The 20,002-nt window shown below is 43.4% G+C and overlaps 1 protein-coding gene across 1 annotated transcript in view; it reads left to right on the top strand.

Moving 5' to 3' along the window:
• The window catches only part of KHK (ketohexokinase), a 158,196-nt gene extending 138,401 nt beyond the window's left edge, over positions 1 to 19,795 (top strand). Inside the window, exon 9 of the mRNA XM_083175122.1 lies at positions 19,591 to 19,795. Within this exon, the coding sequence (XP_083031248.1) occupies positions 19,591 to 19,679 (89 nt within the window). The 3' untranslated portion in view covers positions 19,680 to 19,795. The remainder of the gene's footprint in view (positions 1 to 19,590) is intronic.
• The last annotated feature ends 207 nt before the right edge of the window (positions 19,796 to 20,002 follow it).

Raw genomic sequence — 20,002 nt, 5'->3', positions numbered from 1 at the left:
TTTATAAAATGATGATGACGATTTTATAAATAAAATCGAAACGTTGCTGACTCCTGTTATACCTCTTTATTGGATGACCGTGTGCTGCTGTTGCTGCTAACCTGGCAGCGTGAGTATTCTACATGTAACTATAGTAATTCCCAGGCACAGCCTATAGAGCGCTCGCACTAGTGATTATTGTTATTATTATTATTATTATTATTATTATTATTACATGTAACTATAGTAATTCCCAGGCACAGCCTATAGAGCACTCGCACTAGTGATTATTATTATTATTATTATTATTATTATTATTATTATTATTACATGTAACTATAGTAATTCCCAGGCACAGCCTATAGAGCGCTCGCACTAGTGATGATTATTATTATTATTATTATTATTATTACATGTAACTATAGTAATTCCAAGGCACAGCCTATAGAGCGCTCGCACTAGTGATTATTGTTATTATTATTATTATTATTATTACATGTAACTATAGTAATTCCCAGGCACAGCCTATAGAGCACTCGCACTAGTGATTATTATTATTATTATTATTATTATTATTATTATTATTATTATTATTATTATTATTATTACATGTAACTATAGTAATTCCCAGGCACAGCCCATAGAGCTCTCGCACTAGTGATGATTATTATTATTATTATTATTATTATTATTACATGTAACTATAGTAATTCCCAGGCACAGCCCATAGAGTGTTCGCACTAGTGATTATTATTATTATTATTATTATTATTATTATTATTACATGTAACTATAGTAATTCCCAGGCACAGCCCATAGAGTGTTCATACTAGTTATTATTATTATTATTATTATTATTATTATTATTATTATTATTATTATTATTATTACATGTAACTATAGTAATTCCCAGGCACAGCCCATAGAGCGCTCGCATTAGTGATTATTATTATTATTATTATTATTATTACATGTAACTATAGTAATTTTCAGGCACAGCCCATAGAGTGTTCGCACTAGTAATTATTATTATTATTATTATTATTATTATTATTATTACATGTAACTATAGTAATTCCCAGGCACAGCCCATAGAGTGTTCGTACTAGTGATTATTATTATTATTATTATTATTATTACATGTAACTATAGTAATTCCCAGGCACAGCCCATAGAGCGCTCGCACTAGTGATTATTATTATTATTATTATTACATGTAACTAGAGTAATTCCCAGGCACAGCCCATAGAGCTCTCGCACTAGTGATTATTATTATTATTATTATTATTATTATTACATGTAACTATAGTAATTCCCAGGCACAGCCCATAGTGATTATTATTATTATTATTATAATTACATGTAACTATAGTAATTCCCAGGCACAGCACATAGAGTGTTCGCACTAGTGATTATTATTATTATTATTATTATTATTATTATTATTATTATTATTACATGTAACTATAGTAATTCCCAGGCACAGCACATAGAGTGTTCGCACTAGTGATTATTATTATTATTATTATTATTATTATTACATGTAACTATAGTAATTCCCAGGCACAGCCCATAGAGCGCTCGCACTAGTGATGATTATTATTATTATTACATGTAACTATAGTAATTCCCAGGCACAGCCTATAGAGTGCTCACACTAGTGATGATTATTATTATTATTATTATTATTATTATTATTATTACATGTAACTATAGTAATTCCCAGGCACAGCCCATAGAGCGCTCGCACTAGTGATTATTATTATTATTATTGTTATTATTATTATTATTACTTGTAACTATAGTAATTCCCAGGCACAGCCTATAGAGCGCTCGCACTAGTGATGATTATTATTATTATTACATGTAACTATAGTAATTCCCAGGCACAGCCTATAGAGCGCTCGCACTAGTGATTATTGTTATTATTATTATTATTATTATTACATGTAACTATAGTAATTCCCAGGCACAGCCTATAGAGCACTCGCACTAGTGATTATTATTATTATTATTATTATTATTATTATTATTATTATTATTACATGTAACTATAGTAATTCCCAGGCACAGCCCATAGAGCTCTCGCACTAGTGATGATTATTATTATTATTATTATTATTATTATTATTATTATTATTATTACATGTAACTATAGTAATTCCCAGGCACAGCCCATAGTGTGTTCGTACTAGTGATTATTATTATTATTTTTATTATTATTATTATTATTATTATTATTATTATTATTATTACATGTAACTATAGTAATTCCCAGGCACAGCCCATAGAGTGTTCGTACTAGTTATTATTATTATTATTATTATTATTATTATTATTATTATTACATGTAACTATAGTAATTCCCAGGCACAGCCCATAGAGCGCTCGCACTAGTGATTATTATTATTATTATTATTATTACATGTAACTATAGTAATTCCCAGGCACAGCCCATAGAGCGCTCGCACTAGTGATTATTATTATTATTATTATTATTATTATTATTATTACATGTAACTATAGTAATTCCCATGCACAGCCAATAGAGTGCTCGTACTAGTGATTATTATTATTATTATTATTATTACATGTAACTATAGTAATTCCCAGGCACAGCCCATAGAGCTCTCGCACTAGTAATTATTATTATTATTATTATTATTACATGTAACTATAGTAATTCCCAGGCACAGCCCATAGAGCGCTCGCACTAGTGATTATTATTATTATTATTATTATTACATGTAACTATAGTAATTCCCAGGCACAGCCCATAGAGCGCTCGCACTAGTGATTATTATTATTATTATTATTATTATTATTATTATTATTATTATTATTATTATTATTAATACATGTAACTAGAGTAATTCCCAGGCACAGCCCATAGAGCTCTCGCACTAGTGATTATTATTATTATTATTATTATTATTATTATTATTATTATTACATGTAACTATAGTAATTCCCAGGCACAGCCCATAGAGCTTTCGCACTAGTGATTATTATTATTATTATTATTATTATTATTATTATTATTATTATTACATGTAACTATAGTAATTCCCAGGCACAGCCCATAGAGTGTTCGCACTAGTGATTATTATTATTATTATTATTATTATTACATGTAACTATAGTAATTCCCAGGCACAGCCCATAGAGCGCTCGCACTAGTGATTATTATTATTATTATTATTATTATTATTATTATTACATGTAACTATAGTAATTCCCAGGCACAGCCCATAGAGCGCTCGCACTAGTGAATATTATTATTATTATGATTATTATGGTACTTATGTATTATCTGGGCTGCCGATTTTTTGATTGTATGCCTTAACTTAAGGCATACAACCAGATGCGATGCGATGACCCGATTTTTCCATAGGATTCATTTTAACATGGAATTCAATGGGAAAAAGGGATCCTTTTCATACCCCTACTATCCAAGTGGGCGTGGAGTTGGATATAAACATGTGGTGAGCGTAGCGAGCCACCGAGCCCGAAGCGTGGCGAGCGAACGGTATTCTGTGTCCCCTCGCGGGGCTCGCTACGCTCGCCACGCTTCGGGCTCGGTGGCTCGCTACGCTCGCCACAGGTTTATATCCAACTCCATGCCCACTTGGATAGTAGGGGTATGAAAAGGACCCCTTTTCCCATTGAATTCCATGTTAAAATGGACTCAGTCCATTTTAACATTGAATCCAATGGAAAAATCGGGTCCATCGCATCGCATCACATGCGATATGGTCGGATGCGATGCGATGCGATGGACCCGATTTCAAAATCGGCAGCCCAGTTAGTACATAAGTACCATTATTATTATTATTACATGTAACTATAGTAATTCCCAGGCACAGCCAATAGAGTGCTCGTACTAGTGGTTGTTATTATTATTATTAATATTATTATTATTATTATTATTAAATGTAACTATTGGTTATTATTATGATGTATGTAGGGAGATTTTTCTGCTTATGTACCTGCGCATCACAGTGGCAGAGACCAGTAACTATAGTATCATGGGCGTCTGCTTGTGACTCTGGGAGGTGCGTACAGGAACCAGCAGAGGTCGCTTCACCAAATTTCCCAGCTACACCAAAACCCTTATCTTGGCGCTGCTGAATGGCTGCCTGGGTGCTGCACAGCTCAGTAATTATATGTTCCCCATGTCCGTGTCCCTCATTAGAGTACATCTAGTATATATATATATAAAAAACCGACTGACCGTAACACCATTTTGCACGCTGCTAGCCATCACCCTAGGTCACTTAAGTTTGGCCTGCCATATTCGCAGTTTATTCGTGCATGTAGGATATGCTGTGATGTGTCTGAGGCCACTGCACAAATTGATGATATGGTCAAAAACTTCCTTGTACGTGGGTATGATCTTGATCTACTTTTATGTGCCAAACAAAAAGCTCTGGCCCAACCTAGAGAATCTTTATTGTCACCCAAGCCTGTTGTTCCCAATGCCAAAAAGAAGATGCCCTGGGTTAACCACTACAATACTTCCAGTGATGCCATTAGAAATATTTCCAGAAGACATTGGCCGCTTGTCAGTACTGATGATTCCCTTAGATTATCTGGGGTATCCCTTATGCCATGTTATACCAGGGGGAGGAATGTTCGTGACTGGGTGGTACGTGCGGACATTACTCCTCCTGTTGATGCATCCCCCAATACATTTCTGGGGAGGCGTAATGGATGTTTTCGCTGTCTTAATTGTATTGCTTGCAGAAGCCTGACTGTAGGTGATAGCTTTTGCCATCCATTCTCTGGTAAACGTTATGCCATCAGACATAAGGTCACATGTACCACCAGGTACATAGTGTACCTTATATCATGTCCCTGTGGACTTCACTACGTAGGTAAAACTGAAAGGAACCTACGTGACAGAATGGCAGGACATCGTTCCTCCATTCGAGCGGCCTTAGCATCGGGTTCAAGTGACCAGCCAGTTGCAAGGCACTTTGCACTGGCTGGCCACAACATGGCAAACTTACATTATATTATCATTGACCATATACCTGCTAGGCTACGTGGGGGTAATAGATCACTGGCGCTGTTGCGGTGTGAATCTAGGTGGATATACCGGCTTAGAACCATGGTCCCACATGGGCTTAATGACCATCTGGGGCTTCATGCGTTCTTATGACCGGTTGTTTACACCTTTAGCTTGTTTGCACTTATTTTTAGTGTATTTTTGCTGTCGATGTTTAGGTATCCTTGTTCATGAGGTGTGTACATTATTGCATATGATTGCATGTACCTGTTAGATGTCTATCTTTATTTTGTTTCCGTGCCTTGATCAAAATGCTTTTTATATTTTATATTTACTATTTTTGTATATAGTACTAGCACTGTGCATACGTTGTATTTTTGATACGCCAGCTATCACTGATGCCATCCTCTGCATTTTTTTATATTCACGTATCCTTCACTGTGTTCCCTGTGATCCATTGGTCGCGTGTCGGCCGCGTCATTAGGATACGCCGGTTGCCATGGTGTGGGAGACGCAGCGTTGCTGCGTGACCATGGTAGCCGACGGTACTGTGACGCGTGCCGATGACGTGGACGGGGGACGCGGGAAACGTGAGGAGACGTGCACTCGGGTGTAGGGGATATAAGGTGAGATGTTTGCTTATTGTGTTTATGCCTGATGACGATTTGTAAATAAATCGAAACGTTGCAGTATTCTGTTGGAGTTGCTTTATTACGACTGTGTGCCGCCTTCACTGTTCTGACGGTGTGGATATCTATATTTGGCCTGACCCGGGTCTTTGGTGAGCACCAGGAAATTACGCTGACATTAGCTGGAGTGCTGGGCCTATTGGACATTATATATATATATATATATATAGTCCAGAGGGTCAGGCACAGCCACAATAACAAGGTAAAGTCCCGGTGCCAGCAGTGACCCCACAGAGAGGGTAAACACAATACTCACGCTGCTGGAGAGCAGCAACTGCAGCACACAGAGGAGGGTGAAGAATCACGTAGGCAGGAATCAATGCAACGTTTCGATTTTAATAATCGTCATCAGGCATGAATAACACAAACAAATCACTCACCTTATATCCCCGTTCACCCGTGCACGCTCCGGTCACGTTTCGCGCCAGGAAGACTCCCGCTACGTCATCAGCGTGCGTCGGCCGCGTCATCGTCACCCCGGTTACCATCCACAAAGAATATGGATGCGTTGCCAAGGGGACGTACACACAGCGGCGCACAACCAAATGACACGGCAGAACTAACCCGCGGTCATGTGACCCAGAGGCAAAAGCCGGCATTGATGGGGAATACAGGCACTGATACATCAATACAAAACGTATGCAAAAAAGATATATATGCAAAAGACAGTATATAAATGCAATAGTTTATAACAATGTATGCATTTAAGTATATCAAAATAAAAAAAAACAAGAAAACATGACGATAATGACAGAATCAGGTGAGGACGTATGCGCTGTCACTTAAAGGTCCATCTAGGGAGACAAAGGGGTATAAACCCTTTAGAACATAATCATATCAAAGAAACAAAGCAAAGGTAATACATTAAATCACATTATATTAAGTTTACCTAAAGATTAGGGACACAAAAGGCCAAGATACACATTAAGATCACAAAAAGGCATAAAAGCCCAAGTGATCATTCAGTCCATGGGGTGTCATGGTCCTAAGACGGTGGATCCAGCGTGATTCACACCGCAATAGTTCCAAGGAGCGGTTACCCCCCCTCAATTTAGCTGGTATATGGTCTATAATGATGTATTTTAGGTTAGCCATACTGTGACCAGCCTGTGCAAAATGCCGTGCAACAGGCTGGTCACTAGTACCAGAAGCTAGAGCAGAGCGAATCGCTGTACGATGCCCTGCCATGCGGTCACGCAGGGTACGGTCTGTCTTACCAACATAATGTAATCCACATGGGCAGGAAATAAGATAGACAATAAAACGAGTCGTACAGGTGACCCTATGCCGTATACTGTACCGCTTGCCACTAAAGGGATGATAGAAACTATCACCCTTAGTCATGTTACTGCAAGTGGTACAGTGAAGGCATCGGAAGCAGCCATTACGCCTACCAAGAAAGGATGTCTGGGATGCCGCATCCGGACGAGGTGAAATATCCGTCCGGACCACCCAGTCCCTAATATTCTTGCCCCGAGTATAACAGGGCATGAGGTCAGTATGGGTCAGCTTCAGGTCTTTGTCACTACTGATGATGGGCCAATGTCGTCTAGCTACAGTGCGGATGGAGTCACTGCTGGTGTTGAAGTGGTTCACCCATGGGAGTCTGGTGCGTCCAGGTCGGTCAGATTTCGCAGAGGATTTAAGTAAATCTTCCCTAGGAATAGCCAATGCTTTATCCTTAGCCCTAGTGAGCAGGTCAATATGATAACCCCTCACCAGGAAATTGTTGATCATAATGTCAATCTGTGTTACAGCTTCAGTACGATCACTACAAATACGGCAAGCCCTAAGGAACTGTGAATATGGTAAACCAAATTTAAGTGATCTAGGATGGAAACTAGTACAATGTAATACCGTATTTCGGTCAGTATCCTTCCTATATAAAGAGGTCGTCAAATGTCCGTCATGTAAAGTTACTGCAACATCAAGGAAATTTACCTTGATGGGACTAATGACATAAGTCAACTTAAGAGGGGATAAAGACGCATTATGTTGGTCAATAACATCAATGAATTGCTGCTCAGTCCCTGTCCAGATAACAAAGATATCATCTATGTATCTGGTATAGAAGGCTATCATACCAGACACATAGAGATCATTGAAGAAGATCTCCTCCTCAGCCACAAACATGTAGGCGTTGGCGTACGATGGGGCCACATTCGACCCCATCGCACAGCCAGAACGCTGCAGATAGAAACGACCATCATGTATGAAAAAGTTGTGAGTTAATAATAACAACAATAGGTCACACACAAGGTCAATGGAGGGACCCACATACAAAGAATTATCATGAATAAGGTTGCGTACAGCCTGAACCCCAGCCGTATTAGGTATAACAGTATACAGGCTGGAAACATCAATACTGCACAAAAAGCTACCAGCGGGCACTTGTTGTATACCCCGTAGCTTATTGATGAATGAAGTAGTGTCCAAAAGATATCGGGGATGTTGGACAATACACGGTTGCAGCAACGAGTCAAGGTATACAGAACAATTCTGGAACAAGGAATTATTGGCAGCAATTATAGGACGACCAGGCGGCACTGTGGCATGCTTGTGTATTTTGGGGAGCGTATAGAGTACCGGTGTGACCGGCCATGCTGGAATCAATGCTTCCCCAAGGGTTTTTCCAATCACGCCATCCAATACCGCCTGATCAATCCTGCTCCGCAACAACTTAGCATAAGCATTAGTAGGGTCCCCAACAAGTAATTGATAAACAGAAACATCGGAGAGTTGACGCTCAATCTCAGCCTTATACTGGCACAAATCCTGTATCACCACAGCCCCGCCTTTGTCAGCGGGACGAATGATGACATCAGGATTAGCTGACAGTTGTTTTAAGGCATGCAATTCACTAGCAGGTAGATTATTATGAAGAATATTCTTACTGCTAGATTGACATTTGATAGACAATTGTACATCATGTTCTAACATCCTAGAAAATGTTTTGATGGACGTATTATTGGACAATGGATCGAATTTAGATTTAGGCAGTAGCTTACGTAATTGCGGTGGAACCACCTCAGCTGCCACAGATGCAGACTGGGGGGTTTTAGCATAATGTTCATGTAAACGTAGCTGTCTGTTAAGACGGTATTTTTCCAACTGCCAATCAAAGTCTCGCAATTGATTAGTAGGTACAAAAGAAAGTCCACGACTTAGTACCTTAGTCTCAGCAGATGATAATTCATAGGAGGACAAGTTGAAGATTATCGTGGTGTCCTGTTCAAGGGCGGTCTGCCTGGCTTTCTTCGCTCTACATCTTTTGCCCCCGCGCCTCGACCGGAGCCGTTGTCTTGGAGCAGCTGTGTGCGGGTTAACACCCCTAAAGGGGCAGATGAGCCAGATGTGGAAGGGAGACCACCATGTTGATCATAATTGCCATCAGAATCACTGGTAGTATAGTGGTCCCTAGATCGTGCAGGACGTCTATTATATTGCCGAGACCCACGTCCCCTTGGACGACCACGACCTCTAGGTTCAGTATTGGTCCATTGATACACCAAGTTATGCTCGTAGTCATTAATGACCTTATCCAACTTCTGACGCTTATATTGCAAAAGATCACGTTTGTAGGTGGCTAGTTGGATTTTCAATTTCTCACACCAATCAACACTGGTGTCAGTATCCAAAGACTCTTTGTTGATACCTTCAAATGCAATAATTTTCTCACGGGTGTTCTTAAGTTCACGTGCAGACTCCTCTATAACGAGGAGCATGAGATCATAGCTGCACTTGTTAAGAACCCCTATCCATCTCTTGCAAAAGGTCAAATTGTGGCGGCCAATGGTGGGACAGTTTTTAACTCTGAACCCCCGGGGTATACGTTTTTCTTTATAATAATCAGTCAAGGTAACCCCGTGGTAAAAGAAATCCAATTCTTTCTGCTTAAGCCTTAACCAGTCTCTATAAATGATTTCAGGAGACTTGCTAGAAGCATCAACGAACGCCTCCTTAAATAAAACATCATCTGCCTCAGATTCTGAAAACGTCACAGCAAATCCTTGTGTCAATTTTGCAAGGTTAATGCATTCAACAGGTGTATCAGCACCTGTACCACCCTCAGCCATAGTGGTTAAAAATCAGGACAGCGTCCAAATGTTAAAAGATGATGGTAACAGGTAAACCACAGGCAATTCCAATAAATAGGGGTGCCAACGACCAGGTAGGATCCTTTTCCCGCACAGAGATCCACCAAATATATAGTCCAGAGGGTCAGGCACAGCCACAATAACAAGGTAAAGTCCCGGTGCCAGCAGTGACCCCACAGAGAGGGTAAACACAATACTCACGCTGCTGGAGAGCAGCAACTGCAGCACACAGAGGAGGGTGAAGAATCACGTAGGCAGGAATCAATGCAACGTTTCGATTTTAATAATCGTCATCAGGCATGAATAACACAAACAAATCACTCACCTTATATCCCCGTTCACCCATGCACGCTCCGGTCACGTTTCGCGCCAGGAAGACTCCCGCTACGTCATCAGCGTGCGTCGGCCGCGTCATCGTCACCCCGGTTACCATCCACAAAGAATATGGATGCGTTGCCAAGGGGACGTACACACAGCGGCGCACAACCAAATGACACGGCAGAACTAACCCGCGGTCATGTGACCCAGAGGCAAAAGCCGGCATTGATGGGGAATACAGGCGCTGATACATCAATACAAAACGTATGCAAAAAAGATATATATGCAAAAGACAGTATATAAATGCAATAGTTTATAACAATGTATGCATTTAAGTATATCAAAATAAAAAAAAACAAGAAAACATGACGATAATGACAGAATCAGGTGAGGACGTATGCGCTGTCACTTAAAGGTCCATCTAGGGAGACAAAGGGGTATAAACCCTTTAGAACATAATCATATCAAAGAAACAAAGCAAAGGTAATACATTAAATCACATTATATTAAGTTTACCTAAAGATTAGGGACACAAAAGGCCAAGATACACATTAAGATCACAAAAAGGCATAAAAGCCCAAGTGATCATTCAGTCCATGGGGTGTCATGGTCCTAAGACGGTGGATCCAGCGTGATTCACACCGCAATAGTTCCAAGGAGCGGTTACCCCCCCTCAATTTAGCTGGTATATGGTCTATAATGATGTATTTTAGGTTAGCCATACTGTGACCAGCCTGTGCAAAATGCCGTGCAACAGGCTGGTCACTAGTACCAGAAGCTAGAGCAGAGCGAATCGCTGTACGATGCCCTGCCATGCGGTCACGCAGGGTACGGTCTGTCTTACCAACATAATGTAATCCACATGGGCAGGAAATAAGATAGACAATAAAACGAGTCGTACAGGTGACCCTATGCCGTATACTGTACCGCTTGCCACTAAAGGGATGATAGAAACTATCACCCTTAGTCATGTTACTGCAAGTGGTACAGTGAAGGCATCGGAAGCAGCCATTACGCCTACCAAGAAAGGATGTCTGGGATGCCGCATCCGGACGAGGTGAAATATCCGTCCGGACCACCCAGTCCCTAATATTCTTGCCCCGAGTATAACAGGGCATGAGGTCAGTATGGGTCAGCTTCAGGTCTTTGTCACTACTGATGATGGGCCAATGTCGTCTAGCTACAGTGCGGATGGAGTCACTGCTGGTGTTGAAGTGGTTCACCCATGGGAGTCTGGTGCGTCCAGGTCGGTCAGATTTCGCAGAGGATTTAAGTAAATCTTCCCTAGGAATAGCCAATGCTTTATCCTTAGCCCTAGTGAGCAGGTCAATATGATATGATTTTTATATTCACGTATCCTTCACTGTGTTCCCTGTGATCCATTGGTCGCGTGTCGGCCGCGTCATTAGGATACGCCGGTTGCCATGGTGTGGGAGACGCAGCGTTGCTGCGTGACCATGGTAGCCGACGGTACTGTGACGCGTGCCGATGACGTGGACGGGGGACGCGGGAAACGTGAGGAGACGTGCACTCGGGTGTAGGGGATATAAGGTGAGATGTTTGCTTATTGTGTTTATGCCTGATGACGATTTGTAAATAAATCGAAACGTTGCAGTATTCTGTTGGAGTTGCTTTATTACGACTGTGTGCCGCCTTCACTGTTCTGACGGTGTGGATATCTATATTTGGCCTGACCCGGGTCTTTGGTGAGCACCAGGAAATTACGCTGACATTAGCTGGAGTGCTGGGCCTATTGGACATTATATATATATATATATATATATATATATATATATATATACGGTCTATACGGTGATACCTAACACTGAGGGGATTGAGGCTGTGCGAACCTTGTTGTTGGATAACCCTCTTTATATCGGTCCTTCTATTGATTTTTTCTGCTCTCTCCTTGAATTATTGTTGACACACAATTTTTTTATACATTATGGTAATTTCTACCTACAACGCTCTGGCTGTGCGATGGGGTCCAATGTGGCCCCATCTTACGCCAATGCGTACATGTTTTGTGCTGAGAAGCAGATATTTTTTGATGACATCGGTGTGTCTGACAGGATATTTTTCTATGTCAGATACATCGATGACATCTTCTTGATTTGGACCGGTGGTGAAAAAGAACTTGTGGATTTCATTAGTCGACACAATGGGTCGACATCCCCGTTGAAATTTACCTTTGAAATCAGTGCTGTGAAACTTAATTACCTTGATGTTGCTGTCAGTCTGGTGGATGGTATTATCAAAACATCGTTATTTAAGAAACCGACTGACCGCAACACCATTTTGCATGCTGCTAGCCATCACCCCAAGCCGTTAAAGTTTGGGCTGCCATACTCTCAGTTTATCCGTGCATGCAGGATTTGCTGTGATGTGTCTGAGGCCACTGCACAAATAGATGACATGGTTAAAAATTTCCTTGTACGGGGGTATGACTTGGACCTCCTTATGTGTGCTAAACAAAAAGCACTGGCACAACCTAGAGAATCTTTATTGTCACCTAAGCCCATTAACTCTAATGCCAAAAAAAGAATGCCCTGGGTTAACCATTACAGCACATCTAGTGATGCTGTCAGGAGCATCTCCAGGAGACATTGGCCTCTTGTCAGCACTGATGATTCCTTGCAATTATCTGAAGTGTCCCTTATGCCATGCTACACCAGGGGGAAGAATGTGCGTGACTGGGTGGTTCGTGCGGACATTACTCCCCCTGTTGATGCATCCCCTAATACATTCTTGGGTAGACGCAACGGGTGTTTCCGCTGCCTAAACTGCATCACCTGCAGGAGCCTGACTGTAGGTGACAGTTTTTGTCATCCCTTTTCTGGGAAGAGGTATTCCATTAGACATAGGGTGACATGTACTACACGCTACATAGTGTATCTTATATCATGTCCGTGTGGACTACATTATGTAGGAAAAACCGATAGGAATCTGCGAGACAGGATGGCAGGGCACCGTGCCTCCATTCGGGCTGCTTTATCCTCTGGCTCTAGTGACCAGCCAGTTGCGAGACATTTTGCACTGGCTGGACACAATATGGCCAACCTACATTATATCATCATTGACCACATACCTGCTAGGCTTCGTGGAGGAAATAGATCGTTGGCATTATTGCAATGTGAATCGAGGTGGATACACCGTCTTAGAACCATGGTCCCACATGGTCTTAATGACCATCTGGGTCTCCATGCATTCTTATGATTGTTCACCCATTCACTTTTTCTGGGATACTCTGGATGTGGTTACTTTGGTGCATATATATTCTTTGTATATGAGTCATTGTGATCTTGATTAGGATTCTGGTACATTATTGCATATGCTTTTGCATGTACTCCGTATGACCTTTATTGTATATATTTTACCGTGCCTTGATTGTATGATTACATTACTGCTTTTTGCATCTACATTGCTATGTATGCCTTTTTTTGTACATTGTATACATTTAGCCACCTGGTATCCCCGATGCCATCCTCTGTCTGTGCTTTTATTTACACGTCCTTCGCTGTGGTCTGTTTGGGCGGCTCATCTACGACGGAGCGGCCGCGTCATTAGGATACGCCGGTTGCCATGGTGTGGGAGACACAGCGTTACTGCGTGACCATGGTAACTGACGACACTGACGCGCGCTGATGACGTGGGTGGCCGGCCGCGGGAAACGTGAAGAGACGTGCACTCGGGTGTAGGGGATATAAGGTGAGCTGTTTGTTTGTTTGTTTATGCCTGATGACGATTTGTAAATAAATCGAAACGTTGCAGAAACTTGTTGGATTTACTTTCACTACTACTGTGTGCTGCCTTCACTGCCCTGACGGTGTGAGTACTTGTATTTGGCCCGACCTGGGTCTTTGGCGAGCACCAGGAAATTCCTCTCCTGTTGGCTGGAGTGCTTGGTCTGCTGGACTCTATATATATATATATATATATATATATATATATATATATATATATATATAATTACTCCAGACGGCGGCACTCCAAATATCAAATAAGTCTACCAACACAGGGTTAAGACAACGTTTCGAGGTTTAATAATCACCTCTTCATCAGGTCACATAAAATACATGTACAAACAACATTACTTTTATACTTACAGATCAACAGTGTACCTCTCCCGGTCCCGGGCTTCCCGCCAGCGGCGTCCAGCTCCGTCATCAGCGTGCGTCGCACTACGTCACTCCGCACGGACGTAGACCCGTCGCGCCCACTGGACGGCACCCGTTACCTAGGATACATAAAACAACAACCCAAATTTTATTACATATATAATCACCGTGAAAAAAGGCTGATAAAATGTCTAAAAAATAGAAAACACATATAAAAGGTCAGAAGCAGACAATATGGACAAATCATAATGATATAGCAAGTAATCGTAATACATATGGCTAGCAAGCTTGATTTTAGTGTGAATCATGAATTACTAAACGACTAAAAAACGTATAAAGTTACAAAAATACCATAGAAGATACTAACTGCAATGATAAAGCATAGATCAAAGGTAGCACCGTAATCCCAACTGCTCATTCAGGCCACGAGGGGCCAATGTTCCCAGGCGGTAAATCCAGCTGGTTTCTCGCTGTAGTAATTTGAGTGACCTATCCCCCCTTCTCATAGAGGGGGGTATATGGTCAATCAGAATGTATCGAAGTGAGGCAATATTGTGGCCAGCCTGTAGGAAATGCCTCACCACAGGCTGGTCACTGGTACCACTCTCCAGTGCCAGTTTAATACTATGGCGATGAGTCGCCATCCTCTCCCTCAGGGTACGGTCAGACTTACCCACATAGCTTCGCCCACAGGGACATGTAATAAGATAGATAATGAATTTAGTAGTGCATGTTAATCTGTGGCGGATATAATATTTTTTACCAGATGAGGGATGATTGAAAAATGGGGAAGCCACCATAGATCTACAAGTAGTGCAATTTAAGCACTTAAAGCAACCCATTTTCTTGGAAAGAAAATTCGCTGTGTGGGTCTGGCTGGTTGATAAGCCAGTTATGTCCGTCCGGACCACCCAGTCAAAGAGGTTGCGCCCTCTTTGATAACAGGGCATTAATTTGCTCTCACTAAGACCTATTTTGGGGTCTGCAGTCACCAGTGGCCACCATCTCTTAGACACTTTGTTAATGTTAGCACTCTGATCATTGAAATGGTTAACCCATGGAAATCGGTTAGTGGTAGATTTTTTAGGCTGTACCTTCAAAAGGTCAGCTCTAGGTACACTCATGGCTTTAGCTTTCGCTGTTTCCAAAGATTTAGAATCATAGCCTCGGACCACAAATTTTGCTGCCATTTTATCAATTTGTTTTATAGCATCCAAGCCAGAACTGCACACTCTCTTGGCCCTCAAAAATTGAGAGTATGGCAGTCCATACTTGGATGACTTGGGGTGGAAGCTGTTGGCATGCAAAATTGTGTTCCGATCAGTCGGTTTGGTGAACAAGTTTGACGAGATTTTGCCATCACTAAGGTTCACTTCCACATCAAGAAAGTGATACCAGTGACCAGCCTGTGGCGAGGCATTTCCTACAGGCTGGCCACAATATTGCCTCACTTCGATACATTCTGATTGACCATATACCCCCCTCTATGAGAAGGGGGGATAGGTCACTCAAATTACTACAGCGAGAAACCAGCTGGATTTACCGCCTGGGAACATTGGCCCCTCGTGGCCTGAATGAGCAGTTGGGATTACGGTGCTACCTTTGATCTATGCTTTATCATTGCAGTTAGTATCTTCTATGGTATTTTTGTAACTTTATACGTTTTTTAGTCGTTTAGTAATTCATGATTCACACTAAAATCAAGCTTGCTAGCCATATGTATTACGATTACTTGCTATATCATTATGATTTGTCCATATTGTCTGCTTCTGACCTTTTATATGTGTTTTCTATTTTTTAGACATTTTATCAGCCTTTTTTCACGGTGATTATATATGTAATAAAATTTGGGTTGTTGTTTTATGTATCCTAGGTAACGGGTGCCGTCCAGTGGGCGCGACGGGTCTACGTCCGTGCGGAGTGACGTAGTGCGACGCACGCTGATGACGGAGCTGGACGCCGCTGGCGGGAAGCCCGGGACCGGGAGAGGTACACTGTTGATCTGTAAGTATAAAAGTAATGTTGTTTGTACATGTATTTTATGTGACCTGATGAAGAGGTGATTATTAAACCTCGAAACGTTGTCTTAACCCTGTGTTGGTAGACTTATTTGATATTTGGAGTGCCGCCGTCTGGAGTAATTATTGTGATACCGTGCGCGGAATCTGGTGTGCACCCTTCTAACAGCTAAGGACGCTAAGGAGTGCTTTCCCACAACGTTGTATATATATATATATATATATATATATATATATATATATATATATATATATATATGCTGCGTAAGCCGGCACTCCCAGGTGGATGATGCAGTCGATACTGACCCGGTGCCTTCCAGCATGGACTGGCTGGTCCTTGTATAGGGTCAATGAATCAGGCGGCACTCACAGATTTGCAAAACGTGAACAAACTTATTTATTCATCCAACATGTTTCGGGCACTCGGCCCGTCCTCAGGGATCCCTGAGGACGGGCCGAGTGCCCGAAACATGTTGGATGAATAAATAAGTTTGTTCACGTTTTGCAAATCCGTGAGTGCCGCCTGATTCATTGACCCTATATATATATATATATATATATATATATATATATATATATATATATATGTATATCAGTACTGTTACTGGCTACCTAGCTGGCTGGTGTAATCACCATGTGGTGCTGCTGAATGGCTGCCTGGGTGCTGCACAGCTCAGTAATTATATGTTCCCCATGTCCGTGTCCCTCATTAGAGTACATCTAGTATATATATATATATATATATATATATATATATATATATATATATATATATATATATATATATGTATGTATATCAGTACTGTTACTGGCTACCTAGCTGGCTGGTGTAATCACCATGTGGCATGATAGGGGTATGTGGGCAACACAGTGTCAGCGACTCCCCAGTGGTGGAAGTTACGGTTCAGGAGAGCAGGAAGCTGGGTAGTAATAGGGGTGTGTGGGCATATGGGGGACTAAAGAGGAGGGTGGGGGACACTGTGCAGCTTCTGCCAGTGGGCTGCGTGTCCAGCGTGGCATCACAGGAGTACAGGACGGTGGCCCTGAGTCAGTGTCTCCTCCTACTAGGTGGGAGTTAGGGTGCACGAGAGCAGGAGGCTGGGTGGTAAAGCATGATAGGGGAATGTGGGCAACACAAGATGAACTGGTCCCCACTGGCGGATGTTACGGGGCAGGAGAACAGGTGGCAGGGCAGTGATAGAGGTGTGTGGGCATGAGGGTAGTAAAGGTTTTTGGCTGTTGCAGAGTAGGGATGGGCATTGGTGCAGACACCATCGATGGTTGGCATTGATGGTGATTTTGCACCCTGCCATCGATAGTAGTAACATATTACTTGGATAACCATCGATTGTTGTAGCTATCGATGGTCATCTATTATATCTGACTGAATAGGCCGTGGGTCAATCAGAACTCGGTGGAGGGACTTCCGGGTGGGGGGGGGGCGGAGCTATGCTCTGTGTCCCGGCACCTTAAAAAAAATTGAAACTTGATCGGTTCTCCTTTGCCATTGATGTAGGGAAACCCACATCGATAGCAAAAGTATTCAACATCGGCCATAAACCATCGATGATTTGAAAGAGGGTGGGGGACAGTATGCAGCTCCCGGCAGTGGGTGAGCGTCTCCTCCCACTGGGAGGGAGTAAGGGGGTGCATGAGAGGAGGTGCTGGTGCAGAGGACCGTGGGGACACTTCTGGCAGTGGGGGAACCTGCAGCGCGTCAGCTAGGGCCGGATTTCCCACCTAGGGGCAGCACCTGCTTGTGGCGGTACAGGATCCCCCATTCTCACGGGGGTATGTGAAATGCGGGAGCGGGCTCCGCTGGGGGGGGGGGAATTGCCGGAAGGGGGTCATAGGGGTCTGCAAATTGCGGGGGGGGGGGTTTGCGGGGATCTGCGATTAGTGGGAGGGGTCTGCAAATGGTGGGAGGGGGCGCGGGGGTGGCTTGAATCGTGGGAAGGGGGGGCCCGCAAATTGCAGGAGGTGGGTTGTGGGGTTCAGTGAATTGCAGGAGGGGGGTTGTGGGGGTCCGTGAATCGAGGGAGGGGCGCGGGGGTGCCGTGAATCAAGGCAGGGGGGTGCGGGGGTCCACTAATCGCGAGAGGGGGCGCGGGGGGTCATGAATCGCGGGAGGGGGTGTCGTGGGGGGCCGCAAATCATGGGAGGGGGGTGCCGTGAATCGTGGGAGGGGGGTCTGCAAATCGCGGGAGGGGGTCTGCAAATCGCGGGAGGGGGTGTGAATCTCGGTAGGTGCCGTGGTGGTCCGTGAATCGCAAGAGGGGGGCGCGGCGGGGGGTGCCGTGAATCGCAGGAGTGGGAGGGGGTCCGCAAATCGCGTGAGGGGGGGCTAGAATCGCGTGAGGGGGGCGCGAATCACGGGAGGGGGGGTCATGGGGTGCGCAAATCGTAGGAGAGGGGTGCCATGAATCGCGGGAGGGGGCTGGGGTTCGCAAATTGTGGGAGGGGGCGCAGGGGTGCCATGAATCGCGGGTGGGGGGCGCGAATTGCGGGAGAGGGGATCGCGTGGGTACCGTGAATCGATGGGAGGGGGGTCGCTGGGGGTGCCACGAATTGCGGGAGGGGGGGTCTGCAAATTGTGAGAGGGGGGGCGTCGCAGGGGTCCCGCGAATCGCGGGAGGGGGGTCACGGGGGGCCAGCGAATCGCGGGCGGGGTCGCGGGGGGCCCGCAAATCGCGGGAGGGGGGTCGCGGGTGTCTGGGGGGGGTGCTGGAGTAATGGTGGATGGTGGCTGTGGAGAAATAGTGGATGTGGGCGTGTACTGTAGCCCTGGCTGGGCAGGGGTAGGTGATGTCAAGGGGGTGGGGTGAGTAGAACACTGGTCTTTTCCTTGGGGGGGGCGGGTTTGTGTAAAACGCTGGGCGGGAACATTATACACATAGAACACTGGTCTTTTCCCTAGGGGGGGGGCGGGTTTGTGTATCCCGCTGGGCGGGAACGTTATATACACAGGGGATGAGTGACAGATCTGGCTAAATATATAAGAGATGTGCACTGTTATTTTGTATTACAGTATCTGCACTGTTATTTTTAATGTCTGTAAAGCGCCTTGAGTCCTCTTGGCGAAAGTGCACTATATAAATAAAACTTATTTATCTCCTGCTATGTAATATGTAACGGATTATGTAGCACTGTACATTATGGGGATATATGGCTAAAGTCTGCCCTGTGAGCTTACAATCTATTCAGCACTATGAGGAAGCTGGTGATTTGTTTACAACAAGCCTGCGCCATTATTAGCCACCAATAATATAACTGCCATTAGTGGCAGGCATTTCCGTGGCCTGTATAGTCTGTGGTTATTTGTTGTATCAGTTCCCACCTCACTCTGAGCTTTTGTCCTAGGTCAGACGATGCAGGAGGCACTGACATTCGGCTGCAGAATAGCAGGCAAGAAGTGCGGAATACAAGGCTATGATGGGATTGTTTCATGACGGACGGAGTATGCAGGATGGAGACCACACACAATGTTATTACCTCTTATTGTATAAACACGTGGAACTTCTAAACAACTGTAATCCATTTATAATAAAATGATATTCGATTCTAATGGTGTCATTGTATACAGGAGTCAAAGTGATTGTTCAGGGACTCTACTGTCCATGTGCAGCCCTCTCTCTGATCACTGGTTCTATGGCTGGATACACATAACATAAAATGATCTGTCCAATCTCTCTGCTTACAAAATCCTGTAATGTATGCATGGGACATACATGTGGCTAGCCGCATTATTTTGAGTTGTCCCATGACTAGCCAT

Source organism: Crinia signifera, chromosome 3 (assembly GCF_055691185.1).
Source record: "Crinia signifera chromosome 3, ASM5569118v1, whole genome shotgun sequence".
Classification (NCBI taxonomy): domain Eukaryota; kingdom Metazoa; phylum Chordata; class Amphibia; order Anura; family Myobatrachidae; genus Crinia; species Crinia signifera.
This window is presented reverse-complemented; position numbering and strand designations above follow the sequence as displayed.